The sequence below is a fragment of the Centropristis striata genome, chromosome 17 (assembly GCF_030273125.1).
Source record: "Centropristis striata isolate RG_2023a ecotype Rhode Island chromosome 17, C.striata_1.0, whole genome shotgun sequence".
NCBI lineage: Eukaryota > Metazoa > Chordata > Actinopteri > Perciformes > Serranidae > Centropristis > Centropristis striata.
Window position 1 is genome coordinate 21,812,170 of NC_081533.1, and position 21,579 is coordinate 21,833,748.

The 21,579-nt window shown below is 40.7% G+C and overlaps 1 protein-coding gene across 4 annotated transcripts in view; it reads right to left on the bottom strand.

Annotated features, from left to right (window-relative positions):
* Window positions 1-313: 313 nt before the first annotated feature.
* LOC131989766 (ADAMTS-like protein 1) overlaps window positions 314-21,579 on the bottom strand; it is a 101,552-nt gene continuing 80,286 nt past the window's right edge. For 2 of the 4 annotated variants that reach the window (XM_059355091.1, XM_059355090.1), the window contains 19 exons: window positions 21,257-21,414; window positions 20,067-20,178; window positions 19,401-19,539; window positions 19,262-19,312; window positions 18,964-19,168; window positions 17,744-17,891; window positions 16,790-16,874; window positions 12,803-13,125; window positions 10,932-11,061; window positions 7,568-7,778; window positions 7,296-7,475; window positions 6,652-6,796; window positions 5,057-6,065; window positions 4,854-4,981; window positions 3,243-3,363; window positions 2,843-3,047; window positions 2,356-2,465; window positions 2,009-2,229; window positions 314-1,384 (listed from right to left, as the gene is read on the bottom strand). In XM_059355091.1, coding sequence (XP_059211074.1) covers window positions 1,275-1,384; window positions 2,009-2,229; window positions 2,356-2,465; window positions 2,843-3,047; window positions 3,243-3,363; window positions 4,854-4,981; window positions 5,057-6,065; window positions 6,652-6,796; window positions 7,296-7,475; window positions 7,568-7,778; window positions 10,932-11,061; window positions 12,803-13,125; window positions 16,790-16,874; window positions 17,744-17,891; window positions 18,964-19,168; window positions 19,262-19,312; window positions 19,401-19,539; window positions 20,067-20,178; window positions 21,257-21,414 — 3,791 coding nt within the window. In that variant the 3' untranslated portion in view covers window positions 314-1,274. Of the gene's footprint in view, window positions 1,385-2,008; window positions 2,230-2,355; window positions 2,466-2,842; window positions 3,048-3,242; window positions 3,364-4,853; window positions 4,982-5,056; window positions 6,066-6,651; window positions 6,797-7,295; window positions 7,476-7,567; window positions 7,779-10,931; window positions 11,062-12,802; window positions 13,126-16,785; window positions 16,875-17,743; window positions 17,892-18,963; window positions 19,169-19,261; window positions 19,313-19,400; window positions 19,540-20,066; window positions 20,179-21,256; window positions 21,415-21,579 lie in introns of those variants that run through there. The other 2 variants (XM_059355093.1, XM_059355094.1) reach the window with 2 other exon arrangements.

Here is a 21,579-nt window from a genome sequence, read left to right on the forward strand (position 1 = left end):
CACCCATGAACAGTTCTCATATTTACACGTTTAAAGTTCAATTAACACTGAAATCTGCCCTAGGAAGAAGAGTTACAGTTCTAGGGACTGTCAAATGTAACCTTGAATGTAGCATGAAAGCAAAAACATAATTTTGTTGAAATGAACTGTTATGATCACCTCACATTAAAACTGGACAAAGGGACATTTTTACAGATATTTCTCCAAGAAATACCAAAACCACAAAACAAAATATATAAACAATGTAACATTACAAACTAAAAAAACAAAACAAAAAACTCTACAAGCCATGTTTTTAACAGACTTGGATGAGTTTAGTGCAAAATAAGTGTTGTTTCCCCCCCCAAAATTGACTTGCTTCAGTCATACACCTCCATAGTGCAACCCATGCAAGATAAATCATTATCATGTCCTACTTTTTATTCTACCAAAAGGCAGTTGATTCGACCAATCGTTTTGTTCCACACATGTTAAATTACCCAAAATGATAGCACATATCATGATCTATTTCACATGTGGCTGAAATGTACTGTATATCAAATATTAGGCTTTTAGCCAGGTTAGCCATTGATATGCAGTGTTATGCTGTGTTTAAACAAGAGTTTACCCATACCTCTATAATAAAAGCTCATGTATTATTAAAACTATTTCTCAACACTGTTTTGAAGACCATTGTAATAAAGTCAAACACACAACTATCCAGTGGTTATTACAAGCTCAGGGGTCTACCCAGAATCCCTGGGTATCAGGTCAATCAATTTAAATAATTACATATGTGTGAATTGTAAGCTTAATTGCATAATAATATGCACCCTATTTTGGAGATGATGCTATAACAGAACATGGTGTTGCATCATTAATGCGGGCCGGTTGTTTGTTTCCCTTTAAGGAACCATGCAGTCACCACACGTTTCTATTAACTCACAATGGAAATATGTCGTAGTTATGTTTGCATAATTAGGAACGCTTCTTGACCATTATATTTTTTTAAAGAACTAAAACTGAAGCCTTCATTAACAGACATGTCACCACTCTTAAACTTTTAAATTCAAACCCACACATGATATCTTTGAGGAAATTCCATCACAACCACTCTGGGTATGACCATCCAAACATTCCTCCACATTCAGGAATCCCCATCCGAGACTGTTGATCACTGAAGACAGTTGTGGGTGTGAGGATGGGGGCATAGAGGTTTCAAGTCTCTGTTGGCTGTCTGAGCATCTCCCCTGACCTACCCAGGTCATCCACGGCTTGTGTCTTTCGTCTCTGCTTCAGGTGTTTCGGCAGGAATGACAGCAGCGGCTCTTAAACTGAGGCAGCGGACAAAGCTCCAGCTGTCGAACCTTCTCGCAGTACCTTGTGCTGTCTCGACACTCTCCTGCTGGAATAAAGAAAAATTAACACTTTAATACACATTCTCACTTTAAGCCTCAAATGCCACCGCAAGACAAGTCCTCCCAGAAATGATATCTTTAATCTGAACAGTTTTTATAAGGAATGCTTGTGGGTCATTTAAAGTAACTGGGACAATGGCTATGGGGGTGCGGGATACTGCAGAGATTATTAAAGGCAACCCCCCCATGAAAATTTGTTTTGTATAAGGGTGCATGCAGACATTTTAGAAACCAATGCTTCTAACCCTCAGCACATTACACCTAAATGATTGGGCCAGTTTCGGGAATATAAAGTGCAAGGATGGAGATATTGCACAAATGATCCTGTCAAAAATTTTCATAGTTTTATCATTTTATTTAAGTTACAATCTTAAGTTATTCTTCCACAAGTTTATTTCAGGCAAGACCTCAACAATATGCAACTGTGTTCCTGACAGCAACAAACTGCCACTGCACTGAGGTTATCTTCAGTATTTTCACCTCTAAATAAGAAAATGAAATCATCAACATGTACTTATACCATACTGAATAGGCTACACAACATAATATATTCAGGATACATTTAAAATCAGAAGGTTGTCACAGTTAAGAAACCACTCCATTTTCCTCACCTCTGCCACAGGACAAAATATTGCACCTCTGCCAGCTGGGAGGTCGAGGCCTCCACATGCAGTGATGTTCACGAGTCGCTTTTCCAGTTCGTCGGTGCGCACAGGTCACCTGGCGTGACTGGAAACCGTGCCTTCCACAGGTGGCAGTGCATTGCGTCCACGGCCCAACATGCCAGTGAAGGGCACAGGCTTCTGTGGAACAATTCTTCACAGAGCTGGGCCTATAAATACAAAGACACATACAGAAAAGGGTCTTAAAGTTGTCCGGTGAAGGGCTTCTTCTCTGAAACATGACAAATCACTATACTTTTTATTGCGCGTCAACATATTATGATATCCATATTTACCTCTGGAGTCCACTGCACATCCTGTAGGGGACTTTGGTAGCGTTTGTGTCTTGGCAGTAAACATGCCGGTGCTGTGTCGCCAAACTGGGTCCCTTGCATTGACCATTACACTGAAAGAGGAGATATCATCAAAATGAAAAGCATCAAAGTTCAGCTTTTAGTGTGAGGTACTTTACTGCTAGTTCCATCCCTTAATTATGCAAACCGGGAAATTCTCACTATACAGTTGTGGGTGTGAAAGGCTTAAGAGGAAAAAGATTACTTCCCTAACTACAACAAACAGGAAGGATTAGAAGGGTACTTCTCCATTAAATAATACAAATAAACCTAATAGCACCAGTTTTTTGGCAGTTGAGAAACCACCTCAAATTAACCAGCCCAGAACTGGCACACAGAGCCTGAGGTAGTTTTTGCACAAACAAACAGTTCTGACACAGAACATGTAGAGGTGTTGAGACGTGTTTGTGGTCAGTGTAAGTGGACTCACTGCTCCCCAGTGGGAAGTGGTCCATCTGGCACAGGGCAGCAGGTTGCATAGCCTGGTGTCAGAGGGTCTCCTCCCTGTGCCAAAACAGTGCTGGCTCTCCACCTCTTTTGATCTGCCCTCAGGACCCTTCATGCAGCGCACACTTCTGGTCTGGGAGCCACCTCCACAATTGGCTGAACACAGTGACCAAGCATCCACTCGCCACCTAATCAAAACCACAGAAGAAAAGTGGAAATAACTGATCACTCTCCTTTAAAAAGTTACATGAACTAATGCATGCACACAGAAATGATCCAGCTCTTTCTGAGCGAATTGCGTGTATAAGTTTGCAAAGCAAGTAAAGGAAATGGTGGGAACTGGTCTTATCAAACATTGCAAACATGCAGTAGCAGGAAGATACCTGAGGGGGCAGACTTGTCCATGGCACAGCTCAGCTGACTGGCTGCTGTTATTCCTCTCAGAGCAAACAGGGCCATTTGGTCCCATAGCATTACCATGGATACAGTTTCTTCCTTTGCCACCTGAAAATACAACAAAAAAGAACTATATTTTTGTGCTCTTGGAGACTGCAGAAGTCAAAAATAGAGAATTGCCTTTTTAAACTGTACTGTACATTGCTTATAGTGATGCTTTTGTATTACCTTGTAGATACCTATAGGCAGTCTCTTGTTACTATTACTGCAGCTACTATAAATTTTAGTCTTTGACATTACCAAGAGGGTCAGGACTCTGCTCTTGTTCAGAAATGAGACTGCACTTTCTGAGAACCCGGGAAACAATTATATTTTCAAGTTCAATTTCCTTGTTAAGTCATTCACCGTACTTGGGATTGCATTCTTAAGATTTCTGAAATGCATCCATTAAACACAACCTTAAACTGAGCTTGATTTGAGAATATTAAAAAAAAGCACTTTGGACAGTTTTCAGCACCTTTAAGCCCCTTTATCCTCTGTTTAGATTAGACGAACAGGGTGCACCCACTTAATCTTTTTTGAAACACTGCCTGGAACCTCTAATTGTTGTCGTATGGGGAGGAAAAGCGCCGGAGCATCAGGAAACCGGGCAGAGTCGGTGCTTTGATGACAATGCAGCGAGGTCGCGGCTGATCATGCTCTGAGGAGACGGATGACAGCGTCGCTCGGAGATGACCTGAGCTGTGGCACGCTCCGGACATTCCTCGTCACTGACTCAGCCAGATGAGCCACCAGGGGATGTAAAAGCTTACTGTACAGTATATCTGTGTTGATGGTTGTGCCTCTGTGTGTGTGTGTGTGTGTGTGTGTGTGTGTGTGTGTTTCTCAGCTGAAAAGAACACTTTCCCAGAACATATATGGACAAACTCAACTTGACATTAGCTCTATCGTCATATGTGAAGTTCCAAAAGCAGTTTTCAGTATCAGTGTATTCAGTGCATTCAGTATGTGTTCATCACAGAAGTTCACTGAAGCTACACGACACTTTCAGGAAGCTTTGTTGGTTTTACCTCTGGACAAACTTTAACTTTATAAGTTACAGATATGAGAGGGTTATGTATCTTTTGTTAAATCCAGAACAATATTTGGATCAAAGCTGCTATAACTTTACTTTTTAACCCTAATGTAAAATTTTAGATGTCTTGTGCTTTGTTTAATTGATATATTATATTTTTGGAAACCTTGGGAGTTTGACAACAACTTATAAATAAAGTTCTTAATGTTTGCACAATCCTTATTTACACAGACTTACTTAATGGAACCATTCCAAAGGATTAAACTGTTTGCCATGTTCATTTGACAGCACATATCAGTCGGGTCGTACAGTTTGTCACATTCACTCAACTGCTGCAAGTCGTTTAATATGGAAGTTAGCCTGCCACGACAGTCACAGTTCTTTGCAATCGTAATGGTATGCATAAAAATGGCCGCCGATCTGACCATCCTGCATGTTGATTTGAATGGAATTGTCTGTCCGATTCATTCAATTTCTATGATTCAAAGATGCAGTAGCTAGATTCTGTCTTTGTGGACCTTACTCGTAATCTGCAGCCAAGACGAAAGATATGTGGATCCAAGACGGTTCCTTGCGGTGCAGGTGTACAGACCCTCATCCACCCTGCTTGGAGACTGAATCCTCAGTGAGCCGGTGGACAACAGGCCTACTCTGCCAATACAAAAACAAATCTACAGTTTTTTTAAAACTTTCAAACAAAAAGTCACACAAAAGGGTAGTTCTTACCTGCTGTTATAGTGCAACTCTTTCCCATTCTTTGTCCATGAAAGGGACGGTTCAGGGTTCCCCAGTGCCTCACACCTCAGCTCCAAACTAGCAATGGGTTTCTGCAGCAACACTGGCACTCCCACATGAACTATCATTTCAGATGACGGCACCACTCCGACCTTCCTAGACCGCTGGATTATCACCGGGCTTCTTGGCCTGGACGCGTGGGCTTTGATGTTGGGTTTATAAAGGAGGGGTCCTTGCGTGGAGGATTCTGCACTTTCCGGGGGATGAAGAGTGGACTCATTAGTTTCACCTTGTGTTATAGTGAGCTCACTGAGCAACTGTGCAATAAGTTGTTCCCCCCATGGTCCTCCGACGCCTTCAGAGAGGTTGTGCATGAGCTCATTTAGCCTGTGGGTATCGGCGATGAGTACAAGCATGCTTGAAAGCTCCGAGCTTGCTCTCTCATCCTCCAGGGTCGACCTGTTCTTTTCACTGGAGTGTGTTTTATCAGCAGTGTCTTTTACATCTTGGAGAGAACCTTTGAGTTCAAGCAAATGCTCAACAATGTTGTCATACTGGTTGAGGGAGGTGGGTAGCTCTTGAAATCTTTCTCCTGCTGAAGTCACATCTGGCTGCCCAACCTTTTGTTGTCCACCTGCGAGGAGCCATGACTCGGGAACAGAGAGCTTCTGCTTGCTGCCAATGATCTGTAGGACAAAGTGTTCTTGTACCTGACCTGCGACGCATGTGTATATCCCAGCGTCAGATGCACGAACCTGCTGAATCTTCACGTATCCCAGTGATGTTATGGAGAGGTGTGGGAGGCCGACCAAGGGCTTTCCTTCCTTCAACCATCGGATGTGGCCCTTGCGGAAGTGTCGGGTTGGGCAGCGAAGGACCACAGTCGTCCAGGGGAGCAGGTAGGCATAGCCACCCACTACCAACTGTAACTTTTTGCCTTTCCTCAACTGGATATACACCTTCCTCTGGGCCAGTATGGTGGGATCAGGCTTGACAGAGTCTGTGATGATTAACAAAACATTAATACTGATAGTAACAATGGTAATTAAAAAGCTAGCACAGTTAAAAAAAAAAAAAAAAGAACTGAGGAAACGCTATCTTAAATCTCATCAATTTTCAGTGAGGAAACTCCAGATAAAATTATATAAATTATATTAAATGCATTTTAAAATAAAAAATAAATAAATAAATGGATTCCAAAAAATAAATAAAATATAGATATTACTAATTATAAAATAGTAACGATATTAATGATAATGACTATTATCATTACCATCATAAAACCTAATTAAAGACTATACTAAAAATAAATAAATATATAGCTAATAAAGCTTGATTAAAAGTCAGACTAAAACAATAAAAGACAATGAAATACAATTGATATAAAGTAAAAATATAAAGATAGATTAAACTCAGTTAAAAGCTAGACTAAATAAGTAGGTCTTGAGTTTGCTACCTGTAGATCTGTTCATTTTTCATTTTTAAGCAATTTCCATTGACACAGCAGCTATAAATGTTATTTTCTTGCTTGCTAACAAACCAATCAGCACATAGTGATAAAACAGATCAATTAGAGGGTATCTTACTGTCACAGAGTCTAAGGGAGCATGGCCGGATTTTGGTGGGCCGGGCCGTCAGGGAACAGTTCTCAGGGTCTACGGCCCTATCATCCCCTTGTTTTCTGCAGACTGCCTGTAGTCTCTGAATTCCATTCCCACAGGTCACTGAACACTGGACAATTAAGTGATATTGTAAATATGACAATGAGCAGAACCTGGTTACTGTACATACAGCATAACAGTTACTTTGATCACACTAGAACCACCAGGAAGGGCTGACAGACCATTAAACTGGGTTTAAATAAAAACTACAAGCCTTTCAGCCCATGAGTTTTCTTAAATGTGTGCTTTTGGATGTTTTCTGAAGCCTAGAAGTTACTAGAATGAAACACACATGATTTCTGAGCATTTATACCTCTGACATCCACCGAGGTCATATAGACTGTAGTTTCCATATCATACACATCACACAAGGTATTTTTTTCCCATTTCGCAGGCCAATATGCCCTGGGTGAGCACCTTACAATACCATCAAAATGTGCAAAGGTGAATCTAGACGTTATTTATTAAAATAAGGGTATTCTACTCGTTATTTTTGGAAAGGAGAACAGGATGATTGCATATTTGAGATCAGAGTGAAAAAGTTGGCTGGTGTCTTGAGGAAAGCCTACCTGGGACCACTCAGTTGTGACCCATTGAGGTGGGCACTCTTGCTTGGCACAGGGCTGCTGGTTTGTGGGGCTCTTGGAAGGGCAAAATGTGTCAGGCAGCTCCAGGATGCTTCCATCTGCCAACCGCTGTTTGCACAGGACCTGCCTCCTTTGAAATCCACCACCACAGCTTTGGGAGCACTAAAAAAAATACAGAGGTGCCGGGGATACGTTCGCAATATGTGCTGGGTCAGAAATTTATGGTGGTGAACTTTCTAAGTAAAATCCTTTACCTGTCCCCAGTCACGCGTGTCCCACATAGGAGGGCAGTCAAAGCGGTTGCAGGCTTGGACAGGGCTGGGTTTGGGGATCTGACATTCTTCATTCCTCACAACCTCAGTCCGGTTGCTGTCCCGAGTGGGCCGGTGAGTGCATGCCACAGTGCGGGTCATCAGACCAACCCCACAGGTAGCAGAGCATGAACTCCACTCCCCTGTTTCCCACCTGTGAACACAACATTTATGATCAAACTACTGTATGTCACAGTCTATAAAAATGTACTTAATCAGGTTCATTCTATTTTGAATTTCACCTGTACTTGCTTATTTACTACACATGGGTTAATTTTGAATTTAAACGTAAAGCATCATCATTTCTATTTTCTGCTGGAAAACTCCCTTCCTGCTCAATCACCATACTTTATCTTTTCTTAACATGAATATGTAGCTCCATTTTCCAATCTATCCTCCTGACAGTGCAGTCAGGAGGAGTTCATTCAGAGCGCTTGATGTTTTTATTTGATCCCATGAGAGGACACTCTTGCAGTCTTATGAATGTGCAAATTCATAAAAGTAAAATTCATGAAAGTGAATACGAGTGAAAACCAAAAGAGTGATGGGGCCAGATCCTGGCGAAGAAACATTAAATCTCCCACTGAATTTAGTGATATTTAAGAAATCCCTATGGCATAACTTCTTCACTTGCATTCTTCCACTGACCTCCATGTATCAATATTAATTTTTTTGTCCAACACAGTTTCATGCAAGGTAACAAATCCAGCATCAAAGCTTTCTGAGCCCTTTTATTCCAATCTTGAAAATTATGTGGCATGTGTCTAACTCGTCACTGTGCTTTTAAAAGGCATCCAAAATCTTTGGCTTTGAACAAGATGGCAGCGATTTTTCCTTCTAGCTTGACAGATTAGGTGATATTTCAAAACTATTCATATTTACTCAAGGGTCCAGGGACTGAGGAGAATTGGGAATGAAGCTCGTTTCTGGACCGGGACTATACTCAAAGCCAAATCCTATGGCTGTTTCCCTTCAGAGGGAACAGTATCCAAAGAGTGTAGCTTAATATGGGAGGGTGAGGAGGCCTCAGGGAGGGAGCAAAGGGCCAAAGGAAACAAGTCCAATACAGCGTTTGTTGTGCCTGAAAACAAGACTCAAGGCCTGGAAAAACAGGCAAGGGCAGGCTGCAAGCCTCTGGGTTTTCTGACAAGAGTGTGAGCGGTGGAACGCCGACACTGCGCACGGTGTTAACTTGAAACGTGTGGCCTACCGCAAAATCCACTCACCGTTTAGCCATGGCTCAGTTATATTAAACATCAGAGCATTATGTTGTTTAACCATTCAGGTATTCCATTTTGAAATCTGATTTGAATTTTGATGAATTGTCCATCAACGGTATTGCAAATTGAGTCCCAATGGATATTAGTTGAATAAAAAAACATTAAAATAAACTTGGACTAAAACTTAAAAAGTGTAGCCGACATCTACAGTCATTTATAAATTATAATGCTGTAACCAAGTTTTAGAAGCACTAATATCTTGGCGGCATATCAATCATTTCAACTTCATGTTTATCCATGTATTATATTCTGGGGCTTCAGAGGTTAATTACAATGACTTTATTGATCTCTTTTGACTCAAAATCAAAAACATTCTTCCCCTAAAGCTATGGCCAAGAGTCTTATGAAATTTCATTGCTCCATTCTTCCTTCCAACAAGAAATAGCAACCTCTAGTGTACTGGGTAGATCACCATGACATTTGTTGAGCATATTCATGCTTCCCAGAGGATGAATCCCTTTCATTTCCCACACCCAATAAGCTCTCCTTCAGAGTTAAAATGAAAATGGCTATTGGTCAACAATTTAGCCTCTGGGTTGAAGGCCAATATTTCTGGGGTAGCCAGTGGATCTCCAGGCTTTGCTTAGTCTGATGAGCATATTGAGATGCAAGAATGGAGTTAGCTAGTTTACTTAAATTAGCTAAACTAATTAAAAGCTCAACTGCAGTCAGGTTATAGCTGATGGGTTTCAAGATTGCATTTGGACCAATGGGTTCCGCCTCTTTTGCTCTCTGGGCTGTTTACCTGCATGGAACTATAGCCCACTCAAAGGTGTTTGGTCAGCAGTATGTAAGCAAAATATGGTTGTATTGTTTACAATTCTGCATACCTATGCAGAAATATGTTTATAGATATTATCCTAAGGTTAAATATTTCAGTCATTATAATCATTCCTGATATCCAGAAGATAAATCTATGTATTGATCTATATATTTCTATATGTTCTATATGTTTTGTTTATTACCTGACATTTCTTCTAGCACCATAATCAGGAAAAAGTGTAATGGACAGAATGTTATGGCAATTATTAAATTCATTCATACTCACCAGAGGATAAACCCCTTTCATTTTGGACATTTCAGGAGGTTTCCTCATTCATCATCTTAGGCCAAACAACACATTTGTATATAAAATAATTCATAATGTAAAGGGCAGATTGCCATGAAGCTTGGTTACTATATTCATGCTCTAAGAGGGTAAACCATTAGGATTTTAATGACAAACTCCTCCGATAATGCAGCAAATGTCACTGTGATTTGTGATCCCTAAAGGTTTTTCTTCATCAAACATTCAAGTGGCAGCTTTTTGTTACAGCAGCTTTTAAAAAGGGAATGCTAACTGCAGCAGCAAAGGTTTACTATATTTCATTGCTAATAACAACCACTGAAAAAACATTTTTTCATGGGACAATTTCAAATGTCAGCCAAACAGGTATCACCAGCACTGACACCTGGTCTCTATTTTATGTCTGATTCTGACCAGGTTCCACAAGCTGTCCCGCTGGCTTCATTTCCTGTTCTCAATGATACAACCATCCATCTCTGTCATTCTGCCTCAGTATCACTTGGACCCAAGTGGCTTAAATCATGATTTAATTGGCCCAAGTGGTTTAAACTAAGAGGGATAATGTAGAGGATTAGAAGGATTTGAATCTCTTTTGTACACAACCAGTGATTAGTAGAGATTAATTGATTCAACTCATGTGATGTGTATTTTTGATAGCCTGAAAGTTAAGCAGTTCCAGGTGCAGAACCAGGGATGCATCAAGGCTCTGGAAATGGTACATGAATGTCCCAGCTCTCTTTATTGCATATTTTGCTGGGTTACAGTCTTGGCAAACTAATAAAGAGCAGAGCCAGATTTCAGTCCTGTTTTTAATTAATATTTTCTTCTTGAATGTGGCCAAACCCTTTTATTCCAAAAACACATTTCCCCCTCAGTTCCCCTTCATCCATCAATCATGCTTATTTTAATGTTCAGACACGATGTCTAAATGATAATGATGTACGTCTGTGTTCTACTGTACCTGGGTGGGCAGGGCTGAGTTTTGCAGTCCTGCAGGAGTTGCGGGGGCCGACGAGAGCTCACACACAGGCCCTGGTCTGCTGCTTCCCTGGTCTGCTTGTTCAGGCAGATGACCACAGCCTCCTGCACACCTGGGATTAGACAGCACCGAGAAATTATAAGGGATGTCCGAATATCCATGAGCTATTGTGCAGCGTTCAATCACAGATGTTTTCAACTTCTCAATTAGTAATATACTCTCTGCTTCATATCTTTCTAGAATGAATAGCAAAAGTGCAACACATATTGTTTTTGTTAAGCATCTCTTAAACATTAGCTCCCTCAAATATATATGCAGTATAGACTATACTAGATATTTGGCCCCTAAATGAAAGCAAGCAATGTTTTTATATAAAGGGGCAAACTGAACATCAAAACAGTACAGCTGTCTGCTTAAGTTCTGGCCTGAGCTGAGGAAAAACTTTAAGGGTGTGATGTCAGGTCATGTTAAAAGCAACATAACATAACTCTGTGAGTCTGCTTCGAATATTGGGGACAATAACAGTGAAGCAGGCACTTCAAACGACACAGTGGTGTGATGGTCCACAGGAGCGCAGCCCTCAGGGTGTGTATGTGACACCCGATACCACTCTGTAATCATCCCCGAATGGGAGTTTGTTGGGTTTGGGTGAGCGCGCACACACACACACACACACACACACACACACACAGACACACACACACTGACAAAAGCCTACGCCCATGAGCAGAAATTACACATGCACACACAGACAGACAATTCAGGCATACAGGCTGTGGAGTTGGGGAGATTAAAGTGGGCCTCGACAAATGTTGGCAGGATGTTTAAATAAGCTGCCGCTGTCTGGTGAGCGTTCACTGCCACTGTGACGTATGACCTTTAGGGTTAAACTTGGTCTTCTATCCATTATCATCTAATATCATAGAACTTACTTCAACGTCAAAGCTCATACCGGTACGGCTTTGGTTATCCATTGACATAAGGTCACCATTTACTGCTGTGACGCATTGTTTAGATACAGTGACACTGATGGATTAGGCTTCGCCTGCAGGATTAACAGAATCCTCAAACTACTGAAAGAAGTTTAATGTATCTGCTGTATCGACACAATGAAAGCAGTGTGGTTCTAAGGACGACAAAATATTGCTCTATTAGTCCACCACTTTGGTCCTGTCTGAAATATCTCAAAAATAAATATAAATCATTGGATGGATTGTTGAGGAATTTTGCATGGACATTCATGGTCCCCAGAGGATGAATCCTACTGATGTTGTTTATGTCGCAACTCTTTCTCAAGCAACACCATAAGTTTGATATTTTTGTTTCACTCAACTCAACAAAAACTGGATGGATTGCCATAGTCCATGTTCATATCAACCCAAATGAATTGTAACAACTTTGCACATGCATCCATACATCCATCTGGTGCCATAATTGGGTCGACTTTTAAATTTGTCCAATACTCTCAACTAATGACAATTGAGCAGCCTGTCATTACTGTCATCATCAGCTTGTTAGTTTGTAGCTCAAAGCACTGCTGTGCCTCGGTTCAGCCTCACATGCTGCTGGCAAGGCTGCAGTGTTTTACAACCCCAATTCCAAAAAAGTTGGAAAAAATGTAAAAAAAAAAAAAAAAAATTAAAACAAAACAACCTCACAATTGATAGTGTATATTTACACTTCAAACATTAGATATATTGTCTTTGTATGGTTTTCAACTGAATATATGTCGCAAAGGATTATCAAATTCTTTGGAATCAGAGTTGTATTCTTGTTAACTTTTCAACTTTCCTGTCCTTTCTTATTCTATTTCTTTACTCTCTTATATTAAAGAGGTAAAAAATGATCCATACCTCCCCCACAACTCTCTGAGCACTCTGTAAAGCCCTCATACTCCCAGTCGTGCAGTTCCTCTCTTTCAGGTGTCTCCCCCTCCTCCTCCTCCTCCTCTTCCTCTCCTTTCTTTTCACTTTTTTCTTTTCCTTGGCCCAAAACACCAGAGCAGGGAGTACGGTAGCAAGGCTGACTCGGAGCAGGTTTCACTCCCTCACACTCGTCATCTGGCAGATCAGCAACACTCTGAGAGAAAGACAGCAAGACCTGGCACTTGACAGCCCGTCGCTGGGTCCCGGCGCCACATGTCCTGCTGCAGGGCTGCCAGGGGCCAGGGATGAAGCTGGAGAGAAGAGACAGCAGGTTTGGAAATAAAGAAACTGGATGACTAGTAGCAACGAAAAAATATATAAACAATATGCTGCTCATTTAGTTAGTACACTCCACATACCTACGCAAACAGGCTTGGAAAGGCCGTTACATTTTTGATTTAATAAAGCCAAACCGGCAGTGCTGACTTGAAGGTAATTAAATATAAAGTCACAGGTTTTTGTGCGTTCCCTGCAGACAGATTTTAGTCATTTATGGCTGAATTCATAAACCCACTGAGTATTTATGAAATGCAGTCCCGCTGTGGTTAATTGAACAGCTGCGAAGCATTAGGGATCAGCCATTCTTGGATAAACAGCTTTCATGCGCATCCTTCCTCATCTTAAAGAATGGATCAGAGAAGGAAATACTTGTAGATCTTTTGCATTCAAGAATGCCAGAAGGGCTGTCAAGGTTGGGTGAGATTTAGAGCCCAGAGACTGACATGTCACCCCCACCGTAGCTTTGGGAGAGCGTAAAAGAAATAACACAACTGGAAAGTAATGTAAGACAGAAAGATGTTTGAATCCCTCTTGATCTTCAGGTTGGCCTAAATTAAAAGTGTTGGGGAAATCTATGTGATGCTGTGTTTTCCAGAATGTCCACAATAATTCAGTGATCTGATTGGGGAGTTCATAGATGCTATTACTTGTGTTCATTTAGTGCTCGTGGAATTAATTACGACAAACTGTTCTGTTCACTTCCTTTGCACAAATGTGCATATTGATAGTCTTTACTCCATTGTTGTAATTATGCCCAGTTATGCACCTGATCATGAATACAAAGTGGATGAACGCAGCCCAAATGTTTTCACTCAGCAGCTGTGGTGTTTAGGGCTGAGCTCACCATTGTTTCTATTGGCAGATATATTTTTATAACATCATATCAGAGGTGTTCAGTTTATACAAACTTACACGCAAATCCTCAAGCTGAACTGATTACACTGACTCATCGTTGTCACCGACTGAATCAATAGTTGAGGAGTTCCCAACAATGAATTGAACTATTTGAAACAGCAAAGTGATTTTTAATTTCCACTACTGCATCATCAGACTATGATAATGATTGAACATAGCTAGACTGTGTTTCTGTGCCATTCTATATACACCATAAAGTTGGAATAAAATATTTTTTATCTCTTTCCATTAAATGATTGTGACAATGTGATTTATTCTTGACATACAAAGTGTATATCTTCAAAAAACATTATAAATCAATCTGGTAACGCTTTACATTAAGGTCCTTGTAATAACCATTAATTAACAAGTAATAAGGCCCTTGTAAGTCCTTACAAGATGCTTATAAACATTATTGTGTGTTTATAAGCTTATATAAGTGTTAATAATGGCATTACAAACCATGACCCACCCATTATGTCTTTGCCATGCCTTTATTAATCTTATTTTGTTTGCTTATTGATATTAAAATATACTTTATTGCTCATCTATAATAAGTTAACTATAAGTTAATTATGCTTTTTGCAACTACCGGATCTAAAGCGAGAACAATGCCTTATTACTTGTTAATTAATGGCTATTAAGGACCTTATTATAAAGTGTTACCATCAATCTCTTCCAAACATATCATAATGGAAATAAAACCACAAGTAACAGAGGATTGTGAACTTTATGGGCCACCATGTATAATGCTATCTCTGGTAGAGCTAACATCCATCTACAGTAGTGTGGGTCCATGTGAGAAAAGCAACCAAAGCTTGGACATGGTTTAGGGTGACCCTGCCTGAGCTCATAGATAACTTTTTGGGTGTAAGTTCAGCAGTTCCAAAGAGTCTGTCTCATTCTAAACAAGCAGCTCTCCAATGCAAATCTGGCAGAATCACTGTCCTTAAGAAATGAGATTTTGCACATGCCTGAATCATGATCGCAATCTTTTAGCTATTGATTGTGCAGCCTGAATGTTAACTGTAAAAACAAAATAAAATAAAATCGGTGGTCTTTTTTGCATTTTTATTTATTTCACTTCAAAATGGGAATATGATTGGGAGAAATAGTGCTTCTTAACCCCAGTCTGTGAAGCTTACATTCAGCCCAACTGTTCCAGTAAATCGTAAATCAAAACAGTTTCCTACAACATACAGTATCAGTGCAAAAGTGTTTCATAGAGGTACCCACTAAGATGGCAGCCTGCACTAATGTGCAGCATTCCTCCTTGGTTAAGCAGTCTGACCACAACACAAGAGCACCCTGCTGTTTTATAAGATGCCTCAATAAAGAGCTCATAATTACAGCAAAGTTGGCTCTTTATGAGTGCTCAAGGACTCGTTGTGTTTTGGACAAACAAATGAATCACCGGCAGTTAGACCTTGGAACACGAGCAACAAAGTCAACCAGCGAACCCACAGAAATGTTTATCTTCACGCGTTGTTAAAGTACATCTGTGGGTTCAAAAACAATGGTGATTTCATTCATGGACGGAAACAACACATTTTTGTGATATCCGCCAAAGCCAAACGTTAATCATATCAATTAAATTTGCATCAATGGAAATATTTTATTTACTCATGGTGGTGGTTAGGTGAAAAAAGCACCTTTGGCCAAGCTGTGGAACATATATGGGTTTAATTTTTCAAGCAGTTGCACAGCGGTGGCTCAGGGCAGGCATAAGGCCTGGAGATGGAGGTGCAATAAGTCTAACACAGGAATTTCCTTCACTTTCCTCTCACATCCGTAACCTGGCCCCATATGGTAGGCAGATATTGTTGTTGGCTTGGAAATGACTGCATATTATACACAGATATTTATGTGCTTTTGGAGGGAAGACATGCTTTTTTTGCAATAGAGCAAAATCATATGTTTTGGCGTTTCTCTCTCTCTCTCTCCCTCCCACCCGCTCAATCCAAAGATAAGTCAAAGTAACAGATGTTTTTAACTGGCTAACATGGTCGCTAATACAAGTCATGCAAGACACTGGGTAGAGTCCAAACATTGTCCATCTTCAGAGGACAGCCTTTATTAGTCAATTGATGTGTGGGACAAGAACATCTGGAACATCTGAGGCTTGTTGAGGTAATGCTGGTAGTCTGTGACTGAACAGTGGGCTGGCTTCCAAAAAAGATGTTTTTTCCTCTTTCACCTTTTACCTTACATAACCTCAGACAGCATGTTCATTACTTGGATCTGATGATACACACCTTCACTGAAGCAAAACTTGCTTTGACAAAACTGTCTTGTCACCGTGTGGGACAAAGAGTTGGCATACCCAGGAAGAGACAGGCACTCAACCTGGTGCATATTTTGTGCCAAAAAATGGGAGCTTGTAAATGCCTGTTAACATAAACACAACCACAATAGTTTTATAGCAGGTAAGTCCTTATCTCTGGGTTGTGAAAACTGTTGGTGAAGCTGTGTATCTGCAATCTGACTTTTACTTCTTTCCCCCTGCAGAGCGACTAATTATTTTACCGGGTTATGAAGCTTGAGAGTAATTTACAGCTTTAGCAGTAACATCCTACGAACCTATTTGCGGTATAAGGCCCCAACACCTGTTTCAACAGAACCTTCACCTCTGGCAGTAAATTGCAGGTCTACTGTTGGAACCCAGAGTGCCACTAATTAGAAGTCGAATTACATACTTTAAGTTTGATTTGCAGTTTTGCTGCTTTTAAATCAGGTACTCACGTTGGTTCCTCAGTGACGCTGATCTCCTCCTCCAGCTCTATAGCCTGCTTGTGCCACACAGGTTTTGCCTCAACAGGAAGCGTATCTGGAGAGAATCACAATTAAAGATTCAGCATTACAAGACAATTTTTTTTAGACACAAGTGCAAGTTTGGTGGTTAAATGGATATTCTGGATCTTTTGAAGTGGGGTTGTATGAGGAACTTATCCATAGTCAGTGTAATAGCTACAGTAGATAGCTGTTGGCACGCCCCCAGATCAGAGAAGCATACAGGAGTACTGATACTGAAGCTCAGCAATGAACTGCTGTGGTTGGAGTCAGGAGGAAAATGTATTTTAGCTTCTTAAAAAAGGGCCACCTAAAAAAATCTATATAACTTTAAGTGAATGCTATATTTAGTACATTTACTTTGTCGTCAAACCGCCCTTTGGGACGTCAATCACCAGACTCCTTTGACAAAAACAGTCATTTTACCTTGGAGAACATGGAGTTGCTTGACTATCACTGCCTCAATCATTTAGTAAGTTTATGTTATTGTGTGACATTGGTTAATCTGAACAAACCGAGTCAAACACCAAAGTTGCACAATAACAAACTGTTCTGCCAAGGTAAAATTAATGTTTGTCAATTGGTTCTGGTACCGTTGAAGAAATTAAAGTAGCTTAAGCTCCCCGTTGAGAAGGACTTTTTCAGGTGGCTAAAATAAGTTCTGCTGCATCCACTACTACTGTCCGGTACTCCTGCCTGCTTCTCCAACCTGGGGCGGGCCACCTACCATCTACTGTAGACCATATACTGACTATGGATAGGTACATCCTACAATACACTGGCTATGGATAGGTACATCATACAATACACTGACTATGGATAGGTACCTCAAACAATCCCCTTTCACAAAAAAACCCCAGAAACATTCCCCTAAAAAATGACCATAACAAAAACAATGCAACCCACCTATGGACTTATAACAGGGCACAGTCACCAGACACTCCTCCTTGATGTGGGGCTTGGTGGTCGGGTTACAACCTCCAGCATGAAGTCCTCTGTGATCGATACACAACACCACTCTGTAGCGCAGACCCTGACCACAGGTCACAGTGCACTGGTGGTGACAGGACAGTTTAGGCTATAAAATCTATTAATCTATAAAATTACTGATTAACTGAAGATAATTTAACATGGTAAGTCTTAGTCCTATGGTTACATCTCATGTGTTTGAGAGAAAGCCCTTGACTCAAAGTAAGTAATGAAAGAGACCCTCGAAAAATCCCTGCAGCTTTCTGCTCAGGAGTTAACTTTGTGTATCAGCTGCCAAAACAAGCATTTAAAGGCAAGTTCACAGGGAAGAATGTGCTAGGTAAACAGCATCCCAGGTTTTTAGAGGGCCACAAATTTGACTCCCTGGGCCTCCGCTTGTGCCTGTATAACTGTAGACGCTGAAAAATCCCCACAAGGAAGTCGTATGGGATATTTATGGTTAATGTAAAAGCAACTCAGCCAAATGAGTAAGCTAACCAGGAGTGTTAGATGATCAAGATGCACCGCCGGATAAACTGCATGTGTTTGGCAAAGAAAAAGTATATGTGCTTTTGAATGTTTTTTTTACAGCCTTGTATGTTTTGGATGGTGTGTTCAAGGACACGGGTGGTGAAGGACACTAAAACTGAGGTCAGCAGTGCTTCTCTGACTAACAGAGAAAGGTTGTGTTTCAGCTTAAGCAGTTGCAAAGAGATGACAAAATCACAAGTCAGGCTGTCCGCTGAGTTTATATTCCTTTCTCTGAGACAATTAATCATGCTTATTTTCCCCCCTTCCTCTAACTCCACGGGTTAATTAAGACTTACTGTGGGGATTCACAGACTCAAAAGACAAATGAACCGTTTGCTAAAATTTGACTTCCCAGGTGTTAACGGCTACAGAACACAGAGAGACATCTATTTACATTTGGTTACTAGGGATTTTTAGCTGAACTTTCTCAACATTTGGAGTTTTGTGATGCTTTACAGCTTCTCCCAAAAGAACAACTGTCATCAATTATGGCTCAGAGCGGCCTTTAAACTTCTTTATCTTGGCCTTAAATTGACTTAATACTGTGTAAAAATAATAGAAGTGATAATATTTCAAAATATTCTACTATAAATGTTCAAAAATAGAATTTAAAAGAGGGCACCTACGGGTGACCACTCCTGTGCCAGCCAGGTGGGGCAGTCGAATGTGTTACAGGGCTGCAGTATGGGCGTCTTGGGGGAGTAGAGACACTTCCATTCCTCAGTGGAAGTGATGACACCCTGCATGTCTTCCTCCACACAGGAAACTGAGCGACTCTGGATGCCTCCACCACAGGACGTGGAGCAGGCGGTCCAGGGACTGCTCTCCCATCTGACATAAAAAGTTAGTCATGAAGTCGCTCATGGTAAATATAAGAATTTGTGTTGCTGTGTCACTATTTCCCCTCAGAGTTGTTGAACATACCGAGGCAGGGGGTGGTAGAGGTCATATGGCATGATTTGCTTGTAGCCGTCACTAAAAGGCAGAATCAATAAAGGAAACGATGATTTAGAATTACACAATGTGCTGTTTTTAAAAAAAGGTTTTGTATTCAGTCTCTAACCTGGCCAGGCAGGGCTCCATGTTGCACTCCTGGAGTTTTGGTTTGGGTTTGATGTTCTCTGGGTAATAATGGCAATACTGATCCACGACCACTCGGCCGCTCCGAAGGTCAAAGCACTCTGCTGAGGTTAGCTGGTACCCTACAGACAAAAAAAACCTCAACCCAAAAGAAATTACACAAAAAACTAACACGAAATTTAAAGCTGGGATATGCAGTTTTCTGGACAAGGCAAAACAAACGTGAGAATTTGAAAACACAGCCCTCCTCCCGCCCCTAAACTATGAGCAACATTTTCTCTCCATCTTTGAAACTCTTCACCAATATTGAGACTTGTTTTATTGTGTTGATTTTCAGTCTTTTTTTTTTTGTTGCTTTGCAGTGTAAGCATTTGTTGGCAATGCCAATAGCCAATAGGAACGCCCTCTCTCTGAACTGGCCTGTGATTGGCCATTTCATTACATTTCCAAAGCCTGAAGACATAGCCAAGAGAGTTGCAGAAGTCTAGTTTCTCTCAGTGCACTTGGAAAAAGTTCTTATAGAATTTTTGCCCCTGAAAATGTCCTACCCCAGCTTTAAGCATAATTTATCTGCCAATGCAGAGAACTTTTGGCTTCACAGCTTTGTAGTATATAGTCCACAATGCTAGCAAGGCAACTCCATGCTTACCTCCACCACACGTGACGGAGCAAGGGAAGAAGTCTGTCTCCCTCCAGCGGTGGATGATGGGCTGGTAGTAGATGTACTGGACCACACTGTCTGCTCCGCTGGCAAACTGCACCTACGCAAACAGTGTTCAGTGCAAACAGCATACCTAGACTACAATTAAGACCATGTCACATACAGACATAAAGACGACAAATACCATTTACATGTTAAACTGGGTTTTCAAACTGTTGTTTTCAGATAATTTTAAAGTTCTCTGAATAAAAATGACTTGAAGGAAAGGCTGTTACAGAGGACATGATGGCAGCCTTGTTCACTGACACTGCCAACAAATGACTGGAATCTTTTTAGAGCTGTTCATTTCCACACACGGACATTGGAGGAATTTGACCCCAAGTAACCTGAAATGATAGTTTCAAGACTAAAAACAACTTCTATTCAGAATATCATAAGAAGTGATAAATCATTAACTGGATGAACAACTCGCATAAATCAAACTCCACTGCCACTCATTCACATTCATGTGTTTACAGTGGAGAGACTGTCTGGCAACTTTTTTCATATGATTTTCCATTTGTCCAAACTTTTTCCAGCACTGCGATATGAATTGGCTGTCTGTCTCATAACAGATTAGAAAATTATGCATTTTAAGCTTCTCAGATTTCTGTCTCCTGAATTCCTATTTATTGTCTGATCCTGACTTGTGTGTTTATGAGGGGGGAAGTTTTCACAGGCGTTTCCCAGTCCACAGACTGTATAACTTTTAATGTCCACTCACTGGCCCTAGTCTGAGAATGCAAGCGTGTGTGTGTGTGTGTGTGTGTGTGTGTGTGTATGTGTGTGTGTGTGTGTGTGTGTGTAACGCATACACAATGTAAGCACTGTAAACAAAAAAGATATCTTACTACTACTGAACTACTGAATTTATGAACAGAATTTATGTTGTGTTATGTTTTAACACATTTTGTAAGTAAACCAAGTGTATTACGATTCCTCTTTAAGGTCTGACATTCCATTAATCAAATACATATTTCATAAATTTCAGCTGAAACTGAAGTGGGTGATAATTCTCTGTGGGCTTGTCACTTTGAAAACAAGTTTCACATTACAATTCGCAAACGGAGCCATTTTTAATGTGAAAATATTAACAGTGCACCTTAAGGTCTCTTGAATGGATAGATTTAAGCTCTTACTTTGACTGTGAAGTCGGCTCCGAGCGGGCCAGTGATTCTCAGGACCTCCTTATCCGAAAGTTTCTGGTAGTCCAGGGTGGTGTTCTCCAGGTGGTACTGCCCGGATTGATCGAAGACGAGCTCATCTATTGCCCCTTGAAGAGTCTTGCTCTCTACGACTAAAACAACAACAAAAAATTAGATATGTAGAGCACAATGGACACATCATGTTCTCTTTTAAAAAATGATAATTTCTTGTCTACATTTTTCTCTATTATTGTGTCAAACAAATAAAAGCAGATGGGATTAAAATGTCGAGATACTCAAAAGGACGACTTTAATAT